Raw genomic sequence first — 23,173 nt, forward strand, 5'->3', positions numbered from 1 at the left:
GGACTCACCATCCGCCGCAGTAAACCTGGGTCAGGCAGCGGCGCTTGCAATTACTTTTGCAGGTTTGTTTTTTTTAGCCCACTCAGCTGTCAGTTGGGAAGGTTGTGCGATAAAGTTAGGCTTTGCAGATGTCCCTTTATTTCCATATCGTCGCTGTCGGGTGGGAAAAAAACCTTGTACTGTATCTCTAAAACTGTTACTTAGATCCAGTGAAGTTATTGTTTAGTCACAAGCTCTTGTTAACCCTTTACAAACCTATGTTTCTATATCAGTGGTGCTCAAACTTTTTCATGTCAAGGACCCGCAAAATGATATGTATTTGGCCACGGACCCCCATCTCAAAATATGTTGTTCCAGGGACCCCCAGAAGCAAAGATTTGAGTTTAAAATGTTCGCTTTAAAAGAATATAAATATATTAATTTGCGCACATTTTCTCGATTCTTCAAAAATAGCAGATCTACAAGCTCGTAGCGCGGCACTCGGTGCCACGCTATGAGCTTGTATATATGCTATTTTTTAATAGCCAAAGTGTAAAATAATGCTTTTTAGCTCAGATCAAAAAGTGACACAGATGCGTCCCAGGTCTTAATGGGTTAATACTTTTCATTGGTTTAGTATTTATAAAACCGACGGATAGAAAAAAAGAAAAAAATAGCAGATCTACAAGCTCACAATGTGTCGCACCGCAACGCGTTGTGAGCTTGTAGATCGGCTATTTTTGCTGCTTTGCGTGACACAGTAGTATGACAAAGTGGGGCATTAATTTATGAAAAAAAACATTTGAAATATGGAGATACAAGGTTTCTGCCTAACAGCAACGACATGTGGAAAACAACACCCTGCCTCTGCTGGTGAAAGGAGGCACTCATTTCAATTTAAACGAGATCCTCTGAGGACAAAGATGCCCCAGAATACCAACTTTAGAAATAATCCATTTTAATTTCACAAGTGCAAATAAAACCAGTTTGCCCGCTGGTTTATTTGCACTTTGTGAAAATTAAAATGCTTTTGAGTGTCAGTGTTTCTGGCTGCTTTGTCCGTGGGTGGGATGCTTTGTGATTTTGCATTCTCCTCGCTGAACAAAGGGGCCCATTAATGTCACAGTTAAACTGCAGTTATGCTGTTATAAATTTTGGTCACAGGCCTTTTCAGCCAACGTCTCATTAGAAAGGTCGTTATCGGTGCGCTTTGATGCCACCTTCACACGGGTGATTTACAAGACCACACAGTACTGATACATGTGTATTAGTAGGCTACTGGACAGCTTTTAGTGCTGCTAAGATTGCGGACATCGTTAATGTTCTGTTCCATCAGAATTTGCTCAAAGATGTCAGATTGAAAAGACCATATCATCAGTGGTCTGGCATGTTTAGCCCATTGACTGAGACGATATATTTGACATTACTGTGGTTTGCCTCTGGTTTCCATTCATTTTCAGTGTGGTATGAACATTTACTTGCACAGACTTGAAACTTGCTTGAGATAAGTTATCCAACACACTAAATATCATTTTGGATATTCTCGCTCAAGGGTGCTTTATCGTTGCATTTTGAAGCAGGGATTGGCTTGAAAAGTCTAGCTGCAAATATTTCCTCGAGAAAGGTTGATGAACGGAATCCAAACAACTTTAATCACATAGTCATATTAAGCCGACAAGAAAATGGAAAAAAACACGAATTCTAAAAATAAAGCCATTAACAGGAAATGGTCTATGTTTATTATGTGCAATATACTGTATGGCCAAAGTTGTGAATAGACACTGACGACATGTGTATTTGCTAATAAAATGATACAGATAAGAAACAGCATTGTGTGTGATATGTACTTTATCTAGAGTGCTGAGGCTTGGCCAGGATATTGTCAGGGTTACTGATAGGGAGGAACAGGAACACAGATCGTGTGCAATACAAAGGATGTATTAATAAGGCAGTATAGGTACAAAGCTTAGGGATTGGTGAGGCAGGCATGGGTCAAAACCATGGAAACAGTCCAACATGGGCAGAAATGTCCAAATAGGGAGCAGGCAGATATTCAAAGTCCAACTAGAAAAAGTGCTCCTCGGAGCACAGGTCTCTGCCAGGTCAGGTACTGTAGGTTATTGTGGGCCAGCAATGTTCGAAGTTTGCGTGATGTTTGGACAAAATCTGTAGGAGTAATATAAAAAAATGTGTTAAGCAAAAGTCTGCCTCCTGGTGGCGCTATAACAGTACAATGTGAAAAGGGTGTCATGTGTTCCTCGGCCTATTGAGAATGTGCGTGCAAAGTTTCACAGACGCTGCGTTTATGATTTGAGGCATTTTGTTCAAAACAAGCCACTCTTGCAAACTTTGGAAGCCAATCTTAGCCAATCAGGATGGAATATAAAAAATCTGAAAGACCCGTTTGGTTTAATAACTATAGAGATACTGTGTACTGATTTGTGTGATGATTTGCGTAATCTGTTATACAAATTTATTTTTGCAAAAATCTGCCTCCTGTTGGCACTATAACAGGCCAATCTGAAAGATTCGGGGCAGAGGTTCTGCTCTGGCATCCAGGGAGTGTGTGTGCACAGTTTTGCTGCAATCGGGCCAACGTTGCTGGAGATTAGCTGTTCACAGGCGGACACACACACGGACAGGGTGCAAAACATAGTCTCGACCATGCCTTTGGCCTGGCGTAGACAATTACAGGCAATAAGAGCCAAACCAGGAAGACGGTCCAATACAGGAAGAAGAATCCAAACAGGCAAAGCCTCTGTCGAGCAGGCAGAAACTGGTTCCAGAGAAGAGAACAGGTGACCAGAACTGATATGGAACTCAGGCAAACAGAAACACGTAAATGGAATACAGACGCTAGAAATACCTGACACACAAGATAACATTGCTTTTACAATCTGCATTGGTGGACAAAGTACACAACCTTATTACATGAGTCTAAGTATAGATACTTCTGGTCAAATATTACACCACTGCAACTGAAATTTACTCAGTCAAATTGTTACATGGCCATGTTAGGATCCAAGGAATCCCAAAAATAAATACTTAAATATTCAAAAGTACATTTTCTTATTAATATCAATGCATGATTGCATTATTGTTTTCACAACATATTTAAATATATACATTGTTTACAAATAAGCTACATCGAGAGTCTGTAGTACTTCTCCTGCCTGCCTGTAAGCTCCCCAGCTGGGAGCAGCTGCTTGATTGATCCGCAGCTGCTGCCGGTGTGTATTCAGTATTAAGACAGCTTGGACTGAGTTGAATGTTCACAGATATTAAGACTCAACTAATTAGTTTTTTTGTTTGGGTAGGCATACAGCATGTTGTCACATTTAAAAAAGTATATCTTGGTGTTAATCTAACGTCGGCTTGTACCAGTAAACTTGTACCAGTAAACTGCCATGTCTGCAATTGGTTAGTTCTGGTACATCCCATAGGTCGGTGGGACAGAAGCATTGTAATAGGGTAGACTGGCAGGACGCTTATCCCATAATTTGCAATCATAAATGAGAGTTGCTGATTGAAAATAATTTCAGAATTGTTTTTCGACCTGTTGGACTACTAGTAAAACATTTGGAATGCCCTGACACCATCCCTTAAAAAATGTGGATCACTGGCTTCTTTCAAAACAGGCCTGAAAAAACATCTTATCAGGAGACGACAAGGGGAGGTAAACGCATTTTTCAATTTATTTTTGAAGGAGAAGGTGTCATTCACTGCCGAAATGTTTTGCTTTTTCCCCTTTGTTTTGTATTTGTTGTTGATATGTATTATTGTGTTATTTTTTATGCTACTGTATGTTGATGAATTGAATACATAGGACCGCAATGGAAACAAGTCCCCAGGACTTTTTTGTGTTATCCTTTTAGCCTAATGTTTAACTGTACCTCATGCTGTTTACATTTATGACTAATAAAGTATTCAATCAATCAAATCAAAGTAGTAGGCGAGAATAGCTGCTGACACACACACACACACACACACACACACACACACACACACACACACACACACACACACACACACACACACACGGCCAAACATGATCTCGTGGAGGAATATCATGTTTGCTGTCTACAAAAAAGACAGCAAACATGTCTTTGTCTACAAAAAGACAGTTGAGGCTCAAATAGCTGCTGACATACTACTATCAAGGAGTTAACAGTAATACTGTTTGTCAGGTTAAATGTGCTTCTGTGCAAATATAAAGCATAGAATAAACAGCACGGCTATAGAAACTTTACGATCAAAGAGAATGAAGATAAAACTAGAAAAAGTGCTCCTCGGAGCACAGGTCTCCGCCAGGTCAGGTAGGTTATTGTGGCCTCCTGGTGGCGCTATAATAGGCCAATGTGAAAAGGTGGCATTTCTTCCTCGGCCTAGTGGGAATGTGCGTGCATTCATGATTTGAGGCATTTTGTTGCAAAAATGTGTATTGCTAAAGTAGACCTGCTATAACAGGGCAATGTGAAAAGGGTGGCATTTCTTCCGCGGCCTAGTGGGAATGTGCGTGCAAATTTTCACGGAAATCGAACGCTGCGTTCATAATTTGAGACATTTTGTTGAAAACGGACCAATACTGCAAACTTTGGAAGCCAACCTTAGCCAATCAGGATGGAATATGAAATATCGGACATATGCGTCTTGATCACATGACTATAGAGATACTGTGTACCGATTTGCGTGATGTTTGGATAAAATCTGTAGGAGTAATATCCAAAAATGGGTTTTGCACAAATCGGCCTCCTGGTGGCGCTATAACAGGCCCATGTGAAAAGTTTGGGGCAGAGGTTCTGAATTGGCATCCAGGGAATGTGTGTGCACAGTTTCGCAGCGACCGGGCCGGAGATTAGCTTGTAACACACGGACAGGACGGACGGATGGACACACGGACGGACGGACAGGGGGCAAAACATACTCTCTCGCCATGCCTTTCGGCCTGGCGGAGACAATAAACATAGGGCCGTCAGCAAGGGGGTAGTGGAGGGTACAGTATGTTGTTGTTACATTGGCCTTTACTATACTCAATTCTAAAGTGCACATCAATGAGGTTTATAAATGATGCGAAGCCTGTGTAGCTGGTCCAGGCAAATGACTCAAGGCAGCGCGCCAAGCCCTGGTCAGGTGACCAGTTACAGTACATACACTCTTCGCCTGCAGGCTATATAAACTTCCCTGCTTACCTGATCAATCCTCACTTTTCCTTGCTGCTCACTGTGCTGCTGCCTCTCTGCTGTTCGTTGCCTCGCTGTGTCTGCTGCTGCCCACCGCCTCCACCTGTAGGCTCTGTTTCTATATTACCCTTTGGGGTCTTAATTTATTGCCTGTAATTCTATTTGGCATATCGCTTAATTGAAATGTTCATGCTTACAGGGAATGAATAGAGACAGAGCCCTGAAACCAAATTCTTCTATGCTCAAATTTATCAATAAAAATCTGATTCTAATTCAATGCAAGAGTTGTCTGACTGAAATACAAATGTTTCAATACTTACTTTCGCTACATATTGATTCTGAATAATTGTCGCACTATATCAGCCTAGACTAGAGGCAAAACTCTGACAGCGACTCTGACAAATCTCAGACTGAGCAGTAGTAATTTACTAGCCTGACACTCAGCCTGAATTTTCATTTTGTTTCACTCCATTATTCAGTCTGAAAGCCCTCTCAATGCAGCCGATTTCTGAGATAGGGGGGTGACCAACGTTTTTTTTTTCAAAGACTCTTTGGCGATTGGTTCATACTGGATTATCCCGATCCCGATTCGTCGTACAGATTTTCAACCGAGAAACACCCGCCTTCGACAGCGTCACCAGACCCTGAATGCGAGGCAAACGATTCAGGGGGTGGAGCCAGGCTAGTAATTTACCAAAATGCTCAGCATCCTTGAAAGTTCCATACCCAACCCAAACAGGTGTAGCCTGTAACCACCGTCACAGCCCAGCTCAATGGCTGTGACAAAGTAGGGAGACACCACAAGCTGGCTGCTGAGAAAAGTAATTTATTGGTCCAAAAAACACAAGTCAACCAATAAAATGTGTAAAAACAGTACATCAATAATGATCTGAAGAACTTCTCTGACAGTTTGAAAGTCTGAGAAACACCATTGAATGAAGTGAAATTCCTTGCCTTACATCAATTGCTAAAATGTGTTTTTGTGGTTTTCATTTATATCGAACTACTTCATTGTGTTACCTAATATGCTGTAATTGACTGCTTCTTACACAGTTTATTATTATTTTATTAACGCCAACTCAGTATATCAGTGTATCAATTAGTATATGCCCATGTATAGGCATGCCCATGTATGGACATAACGGTTGGATCAGCGGTTCTGGACAACTAGATCTCTATGTATGACGGTTCTGGACAACCGCACTCCCTCGAGTCCTCGCTGATGCACCCGCTGATTTTGAAAATGGTCTGTCCCATATTATATGGTCGTATTGGCCGTTCTGGATAACAGGATCTCCATTGTATGCCTACATAAGGCCAATGTTTGCAAAACACATTTTGTTATATTGTTGTCTCCGCCAGGCCGAAAGGCATGGCGAGAGAGTATGTTTTACCCCCTGTCCGTCCGTCCGTCCGTCCGTCCTGTCCGTCCGTTAGCAGCTAATCTCCGGAACTGTTGGCCCGGTCGCTGCGAAACTGTGCACAAACACTCCCTGGATACCAACTCTGCCCCAAATTTTTCACATGGGCCTGTTATAGTGCCGCCAGGAGGCCGATTTGTGCAAAACCAATTTTTTTATATTACTCCTACAGATTTTATCCAAACGTCATGCAAATCGGTACACAGTACCTCTATAGTCATGTGATCAACACGGATCTGTCCGATTTTCCATATTCTATCCTCATTGCCTAAGCTTGCCTTCCAAAGTTTGCAGGATTGGTCCGTTTTAAACAAAATGCTTCAAATCATAAACGCAGCTTGCGATTTCCATGAAATTTCACACGCACATTCCCACTAGGCCGAGGAAGAAATGCCACCCTTTTCACATTGGCCTGTTATAGCGCCACCAGCAGGTCTAGTTTAGCATAACACATTTTTGGAACAAAATGCCTCAAATCATGAATACAGTGTCCGATTGCCGTGAAAGGCCTAACAATGAATGGCACCCTTTTCACATTGGCCTATTATAGTGCCACCAGGAGGCCACAATAACGTACCTGACCTGGCGGAGACCTGTGCTCCGAGGAGCACTTTTTCTAGTTCCTACTGGTTTTGTCCCAACAAATCGGTACACAATATCTCTAATGGTCATGTGATCAAGACATATCTGTCAGATTTGTCATATTCCATTCTGATAAGTTATACGATCCGCCTCCAGAATTAGATTCACACATCTCTCTTTTACCAATGATAAATGTGACTCAGGTGGCAAAAAGCCAAAATAACCTCATTGAGGAACTTCTACTAACTTCAGCTTGTGCTAGCCAGCTATCGTGCAAAGCAAACTATGCCTATATTTCTCAATTGCAATGAAGTGTGTATAACTAATCCTGTTTCATTTTCACATGCTTGAAAAAGCAATGGAAGCACTTCAGCAACCCACCATTAAGCTGCAACCTATTGTAGCTACATCTCCTTCAGCACTGATGCACAAGGTTTTGTGTGCATGCTCACATGCTGTTGCAAAACGTAGGAGACTTTTAAATAATAGTACTGTGAAAAGAATGGACATGATGCCACGTCATCATTCATATGTTTAGACCTACCGACAGACTGTACATATATTATTTCATATTTTAATAATATCTTTAACACCCAAAATCCAAAACTGAACTTTTGGGCCCAGACGATTAGGGGGCGAATTGAATTTCCCACTGGTGATCAATACATGTTGTATGTCTTATTTTATCTCATCTCATCTCAGCTCATCTTACACTTGTGAGAAATAAACTCAGATTTATTTCTTTATTCATAGGAGTTGCAAGAACAAAACGTTTTAATATTTTTTTCAGCAGTGGAAATGGGCTTTCATATTTAGTCTGTGATTCTTGCATGGCTCATAGAGCTATATGGCTGCCTTTTCTACCAATTTATTGTTCAGTGCTCTGAGCCTCATTTGCTCCTGTTTCGTCTTCCACTCCATTAGCCAGAAATCCTCTGGTGAAACGGCCCTAATCCACCAAGTGTCTCTTTTCATCAGTATGAATATATTTTCATTCATTCATCATTATGGAAAAACGAATGTGATTATGTCAGACAAAAATGATGAAAATGATTTTGATATTAAAGATATTGACAATGATGATGATGATGGTGACTTTTTACAACTTGCTAAGGCATCAACTTCAAGGACATCTCTTCTCTGTCTCTCTGTCGCTCTCTGGCTAAACTATAAACACAGACTCAGCTGTTTCACAGCCTCTGCACCGATGTTTGCTTGTCTCACCCTTGACACTTGACCCCAACGACACAACAATCAATGTCTGGCACATGAGCCTCTCTGTCTCTAGTGTGTGTGTGTGTGTGTGTGTGTGTGTGTGTGTGTGTGTGTGTGTGTGTGTGACATGCACACACACACACACACACACACACACACACACACACACACACACACACACACACACACACACACACACACACACACACACACACACACACACACACACACACACACACACAGCCACGTTTCCAATGCCTTGCCTACTTTGTTCTCTCTCACATGATGGTCTGCTGACTGATAACGTGCAGGCATCGGTGCTTCCCCCCTCCCCCCCTCCCCCCCTCAACCTTTTACCCCCTTTCTGTTTTTGTCCCAAGGGAGAATGGTGCATCTTTCTGGTAGTTTCATTATTCACCTATTCATGACGGATGAATAGCATGCAGGTCGACTGGTATAAGCCTGTAGCAACAACAGCACACATTGGCCATTGTCCTCTCCCTGTTGACAGCTCTCCATAAAGCAATGCTTTAACGTCAGCTTTTTTTCCCCCACACCAGTGCGACAATTGTTTTTCAAATTTTGTCGGCTATAGAGCATGGTCAATCTAATGGCTTTGATTACTCTTCGCTGTGCACAGTGTCGCACACTGAAAATAGCTGATCTGCCCGCTCACAACACATCGCAGCGTGATGCATTGTGAGCTTGTAGATCAGTTTTTTTTTCAAAAAAAATCCAAAAATATTTATATAAATAATTGTTTGACATTTGAAAACCGCAAAAAAGGGTATGAAATTAGTATATAATTCAATATTCAAATGATTTTTGACACACAATCAAATGCTGATTCACCAGGAGCCTGGATGTCTTGCTTCCAGGCTTACAATATTTTTTATAAATATTTTCAGAAATTTCGATGGGAAAAAAATGAATGGGCTTTCCATCTGTGGAACCACAAAATGGCCGCCACTGCTATGCCCTATAATTGGCACCGTTAACTTAACTATTCAGCCGTATGGGCTTCCTGGGTGTTAGTCCACCCTGGGTTGTCAACCTGCTGTCACCATATATTCAGGCCAATTTCCCTCCTCTGTGTCCATCAGGGTTCACCGGGGTCAGCCTTGCAAGTCAAGTCAAGGAGAAATCCACTCTTCTCCCCTGGTAATAATATATTGTACCTTAAAATGAGTCTCTCTCTCTCTCTCTCTCTCTGGGTGAGTGCAAGAAATGTAATGGTCCATCTCCGAATCCTGTTCTGCCCAGGGGGAAGCTCAGGCTGTTTTTCACTCTATAGTGTCTTCCATTTTCCAGGACAAAAACATGCCATAATGTAGGTGTTGTGTCGAAGGTTGGAGTGAATGAGAGAGCTCCAGGGCTGCTTTTGATTGGCGCTCTCACATCTTGAATCGTGTGGGAGGAACATGAAAGGTTTTTTGGTTCCTTTTATGTGGACTTTAACGGCCGTACAGGAGAGCTTCATTATATCTTGAAAGAAATCTGTGTTGGTTTGTGTGCCGCATCTAACCAATTAGTGTGTCCTGAATATTGAACCGTGCCACACTACACTGCCTTCCCTCGTTTTCTCTTGAAGCTTTATTAACTTTTTTAAAACAGACAGAGACGCCGGTCTATAATAATTAAGCACAGGTCAGTTAAAAATATGTTTTAATGTTTATTATTTACTGTTTGATCTATGGGGCACAGACATTAGGCCTGACAGAATGACTGAATGGAGGGAAATTACTTTTGCTGGGAAGTTTATATTGCTAGAAATACGATTAATTGCTCTTGTATGATTGATAAGAGGAGAAGAGGAAGAATTATGGATGCGGTAAGAGACGACATGCAGGTGGCAGGAGTCACCGAGGAAGACGCAGACAATAGAACCAGATGGAAATTGATGATCCGCTGTGCGGTGGGAATTAGCCGAAAGAAGAAGAAGAAGCTCTTGTATGATTGATCCATTTCTGGACACGGCTTAAGTTGTGCAGTTCAGCATTTTGGGCTTTGGACAGAAGTGTCCACCAAGGGTGGCTGTAGATGAATGGGTAGAGAGGCCACCTGGGAATCGGAAGGTCTGACCTGCCAAGTGTATAGCATATTCCCTGAGCAACACTTACACCCACCCCAACCGACCACCACCCACAATGGCTGCACATCTGAGCAACCATTAGCTGAGTGAAGCTGTAAAAGCAATTTCCCATTTGCCCGGTGACCAGAAAATACTCCCTTTCCAAATGACACGTTCATTCCAAAAGCCAGTTTAACGGAAAACAACAACACATCAAAAGCCTGATAACCTGTGTTTTCTGGCTGTCATCTATGCAGTGCCACTTCGCTTTCACGCGCAGCTTTGTAGAGCAGCATGACTTTTCCAAGTTGAGCCTATAAAGTTTCCACTGAAGCAGACAGAACGATAGAAGTCTACTTTCAGTCCTGGCTAATAGTCCCTGTTGTGAGACGGAAAGGCAGGCAGCCCCATAATGGAAAGAAAGAGACAGAGTCGATCTTGTTCTCTGCTCTTTGTGGCTAACCGTTATTAACGTGTATTACTGGATCTACCGTGGTAGCAGTACACTCAATGCCACACGGTCCCTGCATGCGTTCGCCTTTTATTAAGTAGCCAAGCATCATAAATGCTGCGGTGAAATGCAATGCTGCGACTCAACAAGTATAGGGCCCTGATTCCAAGACAATAAGCAGACCTCGGAAAATTAACACTTGCCACTATACCCTTCAGACCCAAGGGCCTTCGTGTTGCTGAAAGCCTCCTGTTTCATCTTACGGCTATCGTTGTAAATGTCGGAGGACGGGAGGGTGTTGAAGGTCACCGTCAGGAGGTGGAGTTTGGTCTGGTCTCCTCTCCACTCTCCAGCCAAGCAAAAGTTCATGGAACGTGTGACTGAGCTTACTTTCATTAGAGGAAAGAGGAAAGAGGCAATAGGGAAGGATTTTAAAATGGCTTTTAGGCATTACAGAACAGTACGATTGTTCTGTTCAGCTTATTTGAATAAATTAAGAACAAGATTGGGGTTTGTCTCCACCAGAGAGAGAGAGAGAGAGAGAGAGAGTGAGAAAGACATGTGATGTGAGAGACAAAAGTTTCAAAGGAGGGAGTTAAGAGATAGTAGAATGTAAGGTTTAGCAAAGATGCATAAATAAACAGATTAACAGCTTATTCATAATTCATTGTACGACCATGTTGCTCACCAAAAACAACCAGCGCTTTGACCACTGACCACTGTCTACAGTATGTTCACTCAGCCCTATGTTCCCTCAAAACTTAAAGGGATACTTCACTCTCGGGCCGGGGACACATTTAAAAAAAATATTAAAAATAAATGAAAAAAGTTATGGAAAATTCATGGCCCCCTCACGCATTAGTAGGACACTCTAATGCGTGAGGGGGCCATGAATTTTCCATTACTTTTTTCATTTATTTTTAATATTTTTTTTAAATGTGTCCCCGGCCCTAAAGTGAAGTATCCCTTTAACACTAACCCCAAGCCTATAACCCTAAACTAAGGGAACATAGGGTTGAGGGAACCGAGCAAGACCCCATCTCACCTTTGACTTTAACTCTTTAACCCTGTGATCCTTATTTTTGGCATGTCATTATAGATGAAAACGTTCAAAGGAATTTCAAAACATTGCCATAAATTTGAAAGATTGAAAAATTATCCATTTTCTAAAGTAGCGGTAAGAGCAGATCTAGAAGCTCACGCCGTGAGCTTGTAGTTTGGCTATTTTTGCTGTTCGTCATGATGAAGTGGTGAACTACTTGAAAGGTGATTTATAAACAGCAGAGAAGGAAAGGCGGTTCTGGATGGGTAAGTGTGTGTTTGACAGAGGGGGCGGGAGAGAGTTGAGGAGAAGGAATGTTTTTTGGACACTGGCTCTGACTCAGCCTGGGAAGACTCATTGTTAGGGGACTAAATTGCTAATCTAATTTATTTGCATCCAGGCTTCTTGAGTGGATTCGCTACAGCAAGTTTGACTCCGGTCCATTTGAGAAGGCAGATGAGCTATAAAACCTAATTTACAGTATATTTCGGCGAGTGACATGGTCATGTGACAAAGTACAAATTAGGCTTTAGTCAGCAGTTATTTGTTTGTGTATTGTCATAACAATGCCTGCCATAGACAACTTTTAAAGGGAAGTGAAAGAATACACATCCTCACAATGACCACATTAATTTGTTTCCTGACTAAAGAGTTATAGACTCTAAACCAGTGTTTCTTGTCCTAGAAACCTAGCAAGGAACCTAGCAAGGAAGGTACCCGCAATACAGCCTTTTGCCATCAGGACGACGGTACACAGTGCCGCAGTTGCAAGCTCGGGCTCAGAGATACTGTAGGAGTTCCAAGCAAACAGGCCCGATCTCAGTTCTACGCATAATGTGTAATGTGATGCCTCTTTATGATTGGTAGCCTAGATTCTGTTGTGCAGTATTGTCAATGTATTGTGTGATCTGATCTGTCTATGTATTGTATATTTGTTTATGTATTGGGATTTTTGTGTCCTGATGGCTGCTTGGCGCAAAATGAATTTCCGCAAGGACAAATACAGCATGCGTCTATCTAACCCAAGGTCTAAGTTAAACTCAGGTTAAGTTAAGCCCAAGGACTAATAGACCTGGAACATACAGTAAAAGGTGTGAATGTATATATTGTTACTACCTACTAAAACTGCAAATGAGAATCCTCACTAGACTGTAGCAGGTCTCCTCTTTAGCAAAGTCAAGGCAATTTGCTGTCAGACATTACTGGGCCTGGCACAGAGCACCGGCTGCAACCCGTCGTCCTCCAGCAAACAAATCTCTTTTGCACCACCACTAAAGCTTCATTGGCAGTCAACATGGCTCGCCTTCATGGATCACAGAACAGATGTATAGGCTTACAGTATGTAGACTTGGTGATTAGTTGCTGAAATGAAGAAAGCAATTACAAAATTGTGGTTGGCTAGAGATAGTCTACTTGCTAGATATGAATGCAAAATTCACAAGAAGTGCAAATGTCTTGGTCAGGTGAGGTAACTGTGTGGAAAATTACTGGCCAAGACCATGGGACATTGGATTGTTGGGGGCCTATCAGTTTTCATGTGCAGAGCTACACTGGCATCTAACACACAATCTTGCTTTCTCCCTCTTTCTCCAAGAATCTGTTTTTTAGTTTTTTGTTTTTATCGCCTCAATCTATGTTTAAAGTTACTGAGTGAAGATGAGGAGTTGGCAATAAGTATGTGTGCATTCCAGAGTAAAGAACCTCTGTCTTTGAACTGGCTATGAGTGGTACGGCTGAATCTGAGAGACGTACAAATCCTGGACTGTGAATACATCCTTTGGCTTTCAATTCTTGAGATTTTCAGAGATGTTTTACAAACCAATATAGGCTAGGAAGACCATAATACAAAAATAAAAAATCTTGTTAAACATTTGTGATGTAAATTCCACTTCCCAGTGGAATCATAATGTAAAAGGTCATCGACATCTGTACCACATCCCTGTATTTTCACATAAAATGTCGATGTAAACTTTTAAAACCATTTATGAGTCTATTTCTGATCCATATGAATCCTTTCCATGACTGTGCGGTGTGGCTGTACAGCTTCTGAATTCCCACTGCCAGTGGCTTAAATTGGAACATGCATGTGGTCCAAGCTGTCCTTCCTGTGCAACATCAGAGACAACCAACGAGGGAGAGACAAAATTAATAGTGATTCCTAAGCAGTGGTGGAAGTACTCACATGTTTTACTTCATAAAAGTATCAATACCCTATTGTAGAAATAGTCTGTTGCATAGTCTGTTGCAACTAATCAAAATTTTGTTGAGTAAAAGTACAAAAGTATTGGCATCAAAATATACTTAAAGTACCAAAAGTAAAAGTACCCATTATGCATAACCCATTTCAGTACGTTTTCAAATGTATAAAATGTATTAAAATATTTTGCAAATGTACAAGCTCACAACATGACACATTGTGAGCTTGCAGATTGGCTATTTTCAAATAGCCGAAGTGATTTAGGACCGAAGTGGTTAATGTATTTTGTAATAATAATCTAAATCTACAAAGTAACTATAAAGTTTTCAAATAATTGTAGTGGAGTCAAAAGTACAATATTTGCCTCTGAGATGTAGTGGAGTAGAAGTTAAAGAAATTGTAAATACTCTAATAAAGTAAAAATCACACCCTGTGTGAAGTGGGCGGTGTCTTGCTCGCTAATCACAATACTGAATAGACCGCCGAAGTCTGACGTCATTTACACATCCTTTGTTTGTCTACCTGGTTCGATGTTTTCCACCCCCGTTCTGAATCCCATAGACGTATTTAATATCGCGTCAAATAAGAACTGTGTTCCAAAAATAAACAAATGACCCCGGCGGGTTGACTCTTATGGATATGAAGCATCAACTGACGGTGAGAAAACGCTAATGTTACTTCCGCCGAATTAGTTACATTTTCGCCAGAAACAGACTGTATCAAATATAAGTGACTGACTATCATAAACGATACAGAACCTCCTCCCTGACAATAACGCCGACACGCGGTGTTTATTTTTGGACCACAATTCTTATATGAGACGATTCTAAGATGACCCAATGTTATTCTCCATAGAGAAATTACTTCCGCAAACCTGGGGATGAACGAGTGACATCAGGACTTCGGTGCTCTATGGAGTCAACCAATCATGTACAAAAAATAAATACATTTATTGAAACACTCTTTATGATGGAAGAAACCATAACTTAAAAAAACCAAATGTATGTTTTTTTTTAAGTTATGGTTTCTTATATAGGGCTATGCACATGTGTCATGTGACACTGGCCAATCACAGTCCTGAATAGACTGTGATTGGCCAATCACGGTGCAGGGTTAGGCGGGGTACTTTTTGGCCAATCACAGCGCAGGATTTGTTGTACAAATATCCAAACCTCACTTATAGGGGCGGTTTCACCGCCCAAAAATAACTCAATGTTACCTAAGTACAGTACTTGAGTACATGTACTTAGTCACTTTCCACCACTGCCAGTGAGGGAGAAACGTATTAATAGTGATTCCTAAGGAACACAAGTGCTGGCTTGGAAGACCAAAGTTCTTCCTCATAAGAGCTGGCAGGCAGGCAAATGGAGCTGAGAGCTTTCCAGCCTTGCTGCCAGACACAAGTTACACTAATGACTGCCTAAGAAAAAGGTACAACAACTAATAGGCCTACTATACAACCATCATCAATAGGAATCAAATCGAGTTTCATTATTATACATTCCAAAATTAGACCCTATTTGGCGTTGGATCATATTAATACATATAGTTTCTGTGCAAAAAGCTTTTTTTCCTGCCTAATCTGAGCAGATATTTCAATAATTTGTCTTAAAAACATGCTGTCTCCTGGTGAATCATTAAGATATCATCATCACCTTCTTTAGATAAATACCCCCCATTTAAATAAATATAATATATTCCATATATGATTTATTCTGTTTTTTTAAGAAAAAAAACGTGAAAATAATGACATTAGACAGTTATTTTAAGGTGACAAACAATATCTAGGTTTTCTTACCTGAAGAGGGCGCTCTTAACAGTTCAATAAAGCAACCATTACCTGGCTCGCTGCACAGCAAAGGTGTGATGTCACGTGTAGGACGGAGCAAAGTTTTAAAATGACAATTTTTTCTGCGTGCATGCATGTGTGCGTGCAGCGTTCGTGTGTGTGTGTGTGTGTGTGTGTGTGTGTGTGTGTGTGTGTGTGTGTGTGTGTGTGTGTGTGTGTGTGTGTGTGTGTGTGTGTGTGTGTGTGTGTGTGCGTGTGTGTGTGCGCGCGTGTGTGATTTCAACAACAGCCATCATCAGCCAGAGGAACATCATTGGCTATGGCGGGTTGGTGACGGCGAGGAGAGGAACGCACCGTGTTCTCCGAGAGCGCAACACACTCAGACAGCAGTAGCTCCTCTCCATGGAGTGTGTGTGAGAGAGGCAGACCTGTGTGTTCTGCGCTGGGATCAGTGTGGTGGGATGACCTCGATGTTTTGAACTGTTGCTGCTTTTTTCGGGGGGATCGAGATCGGAGGACAGCAGGGACCCGTGTTTTATGTGTGGGAGAGCGTGTACACGTGCACACTAACAAATAAACAAACAGAAGAGCGCTTTCACAGACCTGTAGTGTGTGAGCGGACTGGAGCCCCGTGCACAATCAGATCGGGGTGTTTTGCTTTCCAGAGGAGCTGCCCGTGCAGGAGGAAGCAGCAGATCAGTTTGCGGAGGGAGTCAATGAGAGAGAGTGTCTACTGTCCCAGTCCAGACCTGGAGAGAAAGCATTATTATCTCTGTGTGTGAGAGAAAGGCATCTGGTTATTCAACGGCCGCGGAGCAGGAGCTTGGATATGGCGGGCGTAAAGACATGCCTTATTGTTGGAGTTTTAGTTTTTCACTGTCTGGGAATTCTTGCGTTTCAAGCCCAAGCCGGCGAGATCACAGCCACCAACGGTAAGAATCTATAATGGGCTATTATTCTATAGAGTTGTTTGGTGACTGTACCTCCAGCAATATAATAATGGTGTGTGCTCAGGTCAGGGACGATTATACGTCTGTAAACAGGTAAACTAGACTGTCACTCGGCAAAACACGTGCTATTTTAGTCAATTAATAACGATTATCATTTAATATTTGGTTGTTTTGCTTTTCATAATGATTTTCTCTAAACCATACTGGCTATGATCATGCAATTGTATTGCAAATGTAGCCTGTATTTTGAATGATACAAATTAATGCATTCGCTGCTCTGGAACACAGCAAGTGCGCCTTCTCTGTTCATCATTTCAACGTGTGCGTGTGCGTGTGTGTGTGTGTGTGTGTGTGTGTGTGTGTGTGTGTGTGTTGCGCGCGCGTGCGCGTCTCTCCCTCCCTCTCACTTTGTGCGTGAGAGACAGATAGGGGGCAGGATCGAGGGGTTGCTATTGTTCCCGTACAGTTTCTTTTTTTTTGTTTAGTGTGTGTGTGTGTGTGTGCGCGGGGTGTGCGCTGATGTTGCACAGAATGTTGTTATCCTTGTCTTTAAATCAAGGGTATGTTGTTGGTTACAGTAAAACAATTACAAGGCTGAGTGGTTCATATTTATTTTCACTTCACTATGCCGATAGAAATATTCAGTCAGATGCACATTCTTATTATTCCTGTGTGTGTGTGAAAATGTAATCTCACCTGATAATACAGCAGTTCAAGTGGCTCCCCACCACCACTACTGTACTTATTGTGGTGTGGTGGCAGCTTCAAGCTTGTGCAACCATCCAGGGTGATATGATGGCCATGTGGCCAAGATGATAAGAGAGGGATACAAAACAAGTCTTCCCTTCCCTGTGTGTGTCAACACAGCAGTGACCTAGAACAACAATGTGAGCTGCACAATAAGGTCTAGAAAGACATGGCAGCCACTTAAAACCACTTAAACCCCAAATGGGTAACCGGAGTCCCTCAGGGCTCAATACTAGAATCTTTTTTTGTTTTCTGTTATTGTGAGGAAAGCTTTCGCTGAAAAGCTCACACAAGCTTGTCGATCTGCTATTTTCAGCAAAAGCTTTCCCCACAAAATATGGATGCTGGGGTTTAAGTGGTTAAAAATGCTTTCAATCAATAACCTACGATTTCAGAAATGTCGAGTCGTTGTGTGAGACAAATGCTACCAGTGGGTAGCATTTGAGAGGTTTGTTGGTTCAAATCTTCCGTGGTGCAGCCGGGCTTTGTCGAGCATCATCTACAAGAACACAATTGGTCCGTGTTCGGGGGGGAGGGAAGCCGGGAGAAGAGGGTGAAATTGGTCATTGCACGTATTCCTAAGCGCTGGAGTGGCACCTGTCAGCAGGGAGTGTCGGGTGGGAGGAGTGGAACGAAGGCTCTATGTCCCTCCGGTGGGGGCTCCTCACTGGCATGTGAGTCAGTAGGATACAACAGCAGTGACAACACAGAAATGTGTACGGGGAGGAATCAATTGGCATAACGACTGGGGAGAAAAAGGGGGGAAAAAGCTAAAGAAAACAAATCTAGCACACCCTGCTCTGCAGCTCTTTAATGTAAGATCTAGTTGGCTCATACTGTCCGAATGACTGACACTCAGACAGTCATTAGGGCAAGTTCATGGCAACGCTGGTTCACACAGCCAGGCGCACGTTTGTTTTGCAAGGCAAGGGCACTCGTCTTCTATGGGATAATGGTTACAGAAATGTGCTCGCTCGCTTTGCTGACAGTGACTGTAAATTAAAACCGTGTGTGTGCGTGCGCCTCGCAGACCACAGAGTTATTGGAATGTGTGTCTGTTTGAGAGCGATACTAGCGTATACGACCATTCACAAGGTTGGCAACACAATCTTAATATACTCATACACACACATCCGCAGTTTCAGTGCCAGGTATTCTTATTTATAAAGTCTAATCAATCTCTTCCTCGGCGCAGCACTTTGGATCGCAACAGTGTTCTGTTTTTGTAGAATAATCAACAGCTGCTGTGCCTAGTGTACACAACCAGAGATTTGCGTCTCTCATGGGAAAGCTGTGTCCATTCTTTTGTGGCTGATTAATATATTAGTTTTCTTTTTGGCCACAATTCTTTGACTTTTTTGGCAGCATCAGTATTAGCAATTATGCAGCTGATGTGTCACAATTTGCATTCACTTTAAACCTGGTATTCCTATTTTGGGCATGTCATTACAGGTGAAAATTGCTCCAAAAGTTTGTGAAAATTCCCCAAATCGGTATCGCATCTGACCCCAGAATCTGGCATCAGCCGCCGTCCAATTGAAGCTTTCCAACGAGACCATTACTGAATAGAATGAGTGTTTCTCCAGCCCTCAAATACACCTTCACCCTGGAGAACAGAAAGCACATTGAAAACAACTCCACATCTTCTGACACGAGATTCAGAGACACTTAACTGAGAGCCCCCCCCCCGTCCTCCTGTATATCTAGGACATTATTTTTAGACCGTTGGGTGAGGTGCTTTCCTCGCCCATGGACCAAACATAACCCTTTAGTGCAGTGAAGAGCAGCCTTGTGCTTCTTTCTGCAGATATAGAGGATTATTAATAGACAGGAGGTGAGTCTCTTTTAAGTCCACTGGGGAGGATCCAGAGTACCCACTCTTCCAGTTAAAGCTCCGCACTGGTATGCACTGGAACGGTTCCGCTGGAGCAGTGGACAACACAGAGGGGGGGGGGGGGGGGGGGGAGGGGGGGTTTGTGCAGTTGCATAAACTATCCCGCACATTGCATGCTCGCACGCACGAGCGTGCACACATACTTACTGCACGCACGCACGCGCACACACACACACACACACACACACACACACACACACACACACACACACACACACACACACACACACACACACACACACACACACACACACACACACACACACACACACACACACACACACACACACTTTTCCCTCTCCTCAGTTATCGGGGAGATGAAGCCGAGGAGTACAGTACATCTGGACAGTATTACAGAACATCCTGTGAACTGTGAGTGAAAAAGCATTGCTTTTGAAACATTCCCCCAGCTCTCGCCTTGACTCTCTGTGAGTGTCTGCCAGTGATACTGGTGTCACATTCATTCACACACAGCGAATAGAACATGAGAAAACTGAGGATAACTCTGGGGTCAGTTTTTTGCACTAGTGAAATGATGAGAGAGAGAGAGAGAGAGGGAGCGTGAGAGAACATCTTGCCCTGTGTAACGATGTGGTCTGTTTTAAAACCCTGCAGGAAGGGCTGTTAATGTGCTAAGACTGTGGTTGTGTGTGTGTGTGTGTGTGTGTGTGTGTGTATGTGTGTGTATGTGTGTGTGTGTGTAAATGCATTGGACAGCGGGACGCTGGGTTTGTTCTCTGGAACAGAGCTGGTGCCTGGTGGCTGCTGTGTGTTGAATGGGACTGGAGGTATACCAGATACTTCAATAGTGGGCTAACCAGGACAGGCAACGGCGATACAGCAGCCTGGGGGCTAGTGCACACACAGCCCCTCATCCATCATAGTGCCACGATCTGCCTCTGCAATCAGACACGCATACACACACACACACACACACACACACACACACATACGTATCACACGCATACACACACACACACACACACACACGTATCCACACTCACACAGATGCACGTGCATGCACACACAAACATACTGTACGTGATCACACATGCATGCATCGTGTACACCTTTGCCCCCCCCTCTCTTCTTCTCCCCTTTCTTTGGGAACTATGCACGAAAATGAATTTCCCACTTCTTTACCTCTGTAAACCTGTGATGTGACGACAAAGCTAATTCTGATTCACATAGCAACACAGAAAGAGTCCACTACTGTACTGACAGACCGTGTTCTGAGCTCTAGCCTCTGACTCAAACTTTTGGAGACCTTCGTGTCTCCAAGTAGTAGCGTGTGTCCTTTCGTGATGAATTGGCTTAGATTTTGTCTTCATCATTTGCGGTCACATCGAAGAAGACAGGGCTTTACTTACAGGAACTGGTCTATGCGAAGGATTTAACCGGTCCCGGTGTGTGTGTGTGTGTGTGTGTGTGTGTGTGTGTGTGTGTGTGTGTGTGTGTGTGTGTGTGTGTGTGTGTGTGTGTGTGTGTGTGTGTGTGTGTGTGTGTGTGTGTGTGTGTGTGTGTGTGTGTGTGTGTGTGTGTGTGTGTGTGTGTGTGTGTGTGTGGTTTATAAGCCTTCTTGGAATTTCACCCCCCCCCCACCCTCTCTTCTCCTCCTTGTGACATTGCACATTCTAGAATGGACAGAATGAGCTAGCCTCTTTATTGGCCTCCTGAATGACCTGCTGAAAGGATCTGCCATGAATGGATGACGGGGGGTGGGGTGGTATTAGCTACGGGAAGGGAAAGGAAAAGGAGGGATGAGAGGAGAGAAGAGGGAGGGGTGAGGTGACAGCTAGCGGTGGTCCGGGGGTTTGGTTATTGTCCTTCTCCCTGTATGTGGTGACAGCGGGTCGCTGAGACCCGGTCGTCCCCACTGACATCCTCCTCGTATCGTATAGTCTCCTTCAAGTCTCCTCCTAAACCACACCCCCAGCACCACCAGACCTGGAGTTGTTTAGTCCAGTGGTTCTCAATCTTTTTTCAGGTCAAGGACCCCCAAAATGATATGTTATTTGCCTGCGGAGTGCCCCCATCTGAAAAGGTTTTGTGCCGGGGAACCCCCGAGAAGAGATCATTTGCGTTATTTTTTTCTCTCAAAGTTATTCAAAATGTTCAAATATTTTTTTTAAAGATTGCAGATGTACATGGCTGCAGTGCAGCACAAAGTGACACGCTGTGAGCTTGTAGATCTGCTATTTTTGAATAGCCAACAAATAAATGCATAAAGTGGTTAACATGATTGTGATGCTATGTTAACTACTTTTGCTGGGGATCCCCTGGAACCCCTTCCCTGAAGGACCCCTTTGGGTTCTCCGGACCCCACTTTGAGAACCACTGGTTTAGTCCCACCCCTTTGCTCTTTGAGTGTGAATGAACCTCTGTGTCACCTGCTATATCGGCCATATTCACAAATGCCATTTTGTTCTTACGTCATAGCCCCCAAGACAAAAAATACTGCCCAACTGGCTTTTACTTCCCGTATCTGAGTGACGTAGGTGTCCGCCTCTTGAGGAAACCTGGAGCAGTTTCAGTTTATTTTCAGTTTATTTTTTTTTATAGTGCAACATCACCCCAAGGGGCCTCTGTGCACTTCACAAGAAGTCATACAACAAAAACACAGTAGCAAAGAAACACAGTAAAATGTGCCAGCACATATGGTCAAACAATTACCATGCGGCAGTGCACAGCTGAAAAATGATCTGCCGTCCCCAGATGTCAGTGAAGTGACAATTTAAGGACTTATAAGATCTTTTTAATACCTAAAATGTTTTACCATTACAGCATCAAAAGTAATCAACAAGCTCGCGCGCGTGCGGTTTCGGCCCGGTTTCGGGTCCAAAAATGTGCGGGTTCGGGCGGGTTTTGGTACTTTATCTCGGTTTTAGGGTTAGGGTTAGGGTTAGGTTAGGGTTACATTATTTAATTCAAATTTTTGCCTGATTTTACCGATTTATTATCAAAAAAAAATATTTTTTCTTAAAAATTGGGTTTGTGGCAGGGGGTGCTTAGGGGGGGCTAGGCTTTCGCCAGGGGGTGCTTGTGCCCCCCCAAGCCTCCCCCTGGCGCCGTCCCTGAATATGAGTAGTGGGGTGGAGTATGTAAGCACAAAATGGCCGCTGTGTGATATGTATGGTCAATGGAGGACACTAGTGGGAGTTAAGTGTAGTTAAGCTGCTCTTTTGTGTTTTGTAGTATTGTATTTCATGTGGTTTGAAAAGCCTCTGTTCTTTTCTTTGTATTTGAGCCCGGCAGAGTTATCATGCTTTTTGCCTTTTGTCCTTTGACCTCTCTTAGGGACTGCAGTAATCACTCCCTGGGGTGCATGTTTTGTGTTATTGTGTGTAGTTCTTTCATTTTATAAATAGAGCTACTTAAGGTTTTACCCTTGTTAGTAAAAAAAAAAAGCCCCCAAAAAAATGCATGACAGTGGGCTTGTGTTGGATGCAAGTGGCTGTATGATCTATGATGATGTTCTAAAGAGTTTTTATTGACAAAAATGCATACACATCATACACAAACATATATTTGCAGATATTTGTCAAAAGTCTAAAACACAAGAAGCTTGAGAGCTTATTTACATTGTGGTCCTTTGAGTGCACAAATATGTGTGTAAATTGAGTGTGTGTGCGTGTGTGTGTGTGTGTGTGTGTGT

At 42.8% G+C, this 23,173-nt stretch overlaps 1 protein-coding gene across 1 annotated transcript in view; it reads left to right on the forward strand.

Annotated features, from left to right (window-relative positions):
• The first annotated feature begins 16,324 nt into the window (after window positions 1-16,324).
• The window catches only part of plxdc2b (plexin domain containing 2b), a 130,754-nt gene continuing 123,905 nt past the window's right edge, over window positions 16,325-23,173 (forward strand). The window contains exon 1 of the mRNA XM_080418021.1: window positions 16,325-16,859. Within this exon, the coding sequence (XP_080274147.1) occupies window positions 16,757-16,859 (103 nt within the window). The 5' untranslated portion in view covers window positions 16,325-16,756. The remainder of the gene's footprint in view (window positions 16,860-23,173) is intronic.

This window comes from Gymnoscopelus braueri, assembly GCF_963280865.1.
Source record: "Gymnoscopelus braueri genome assembly, chromosome: 21".
Lineage (NCBI taxonomy): Eukaryota > Metazoa > Chordata > Actinopteri > Myctophiformes > Myctophidae > Gymnoscopelus > Gymnoscopelus braueri.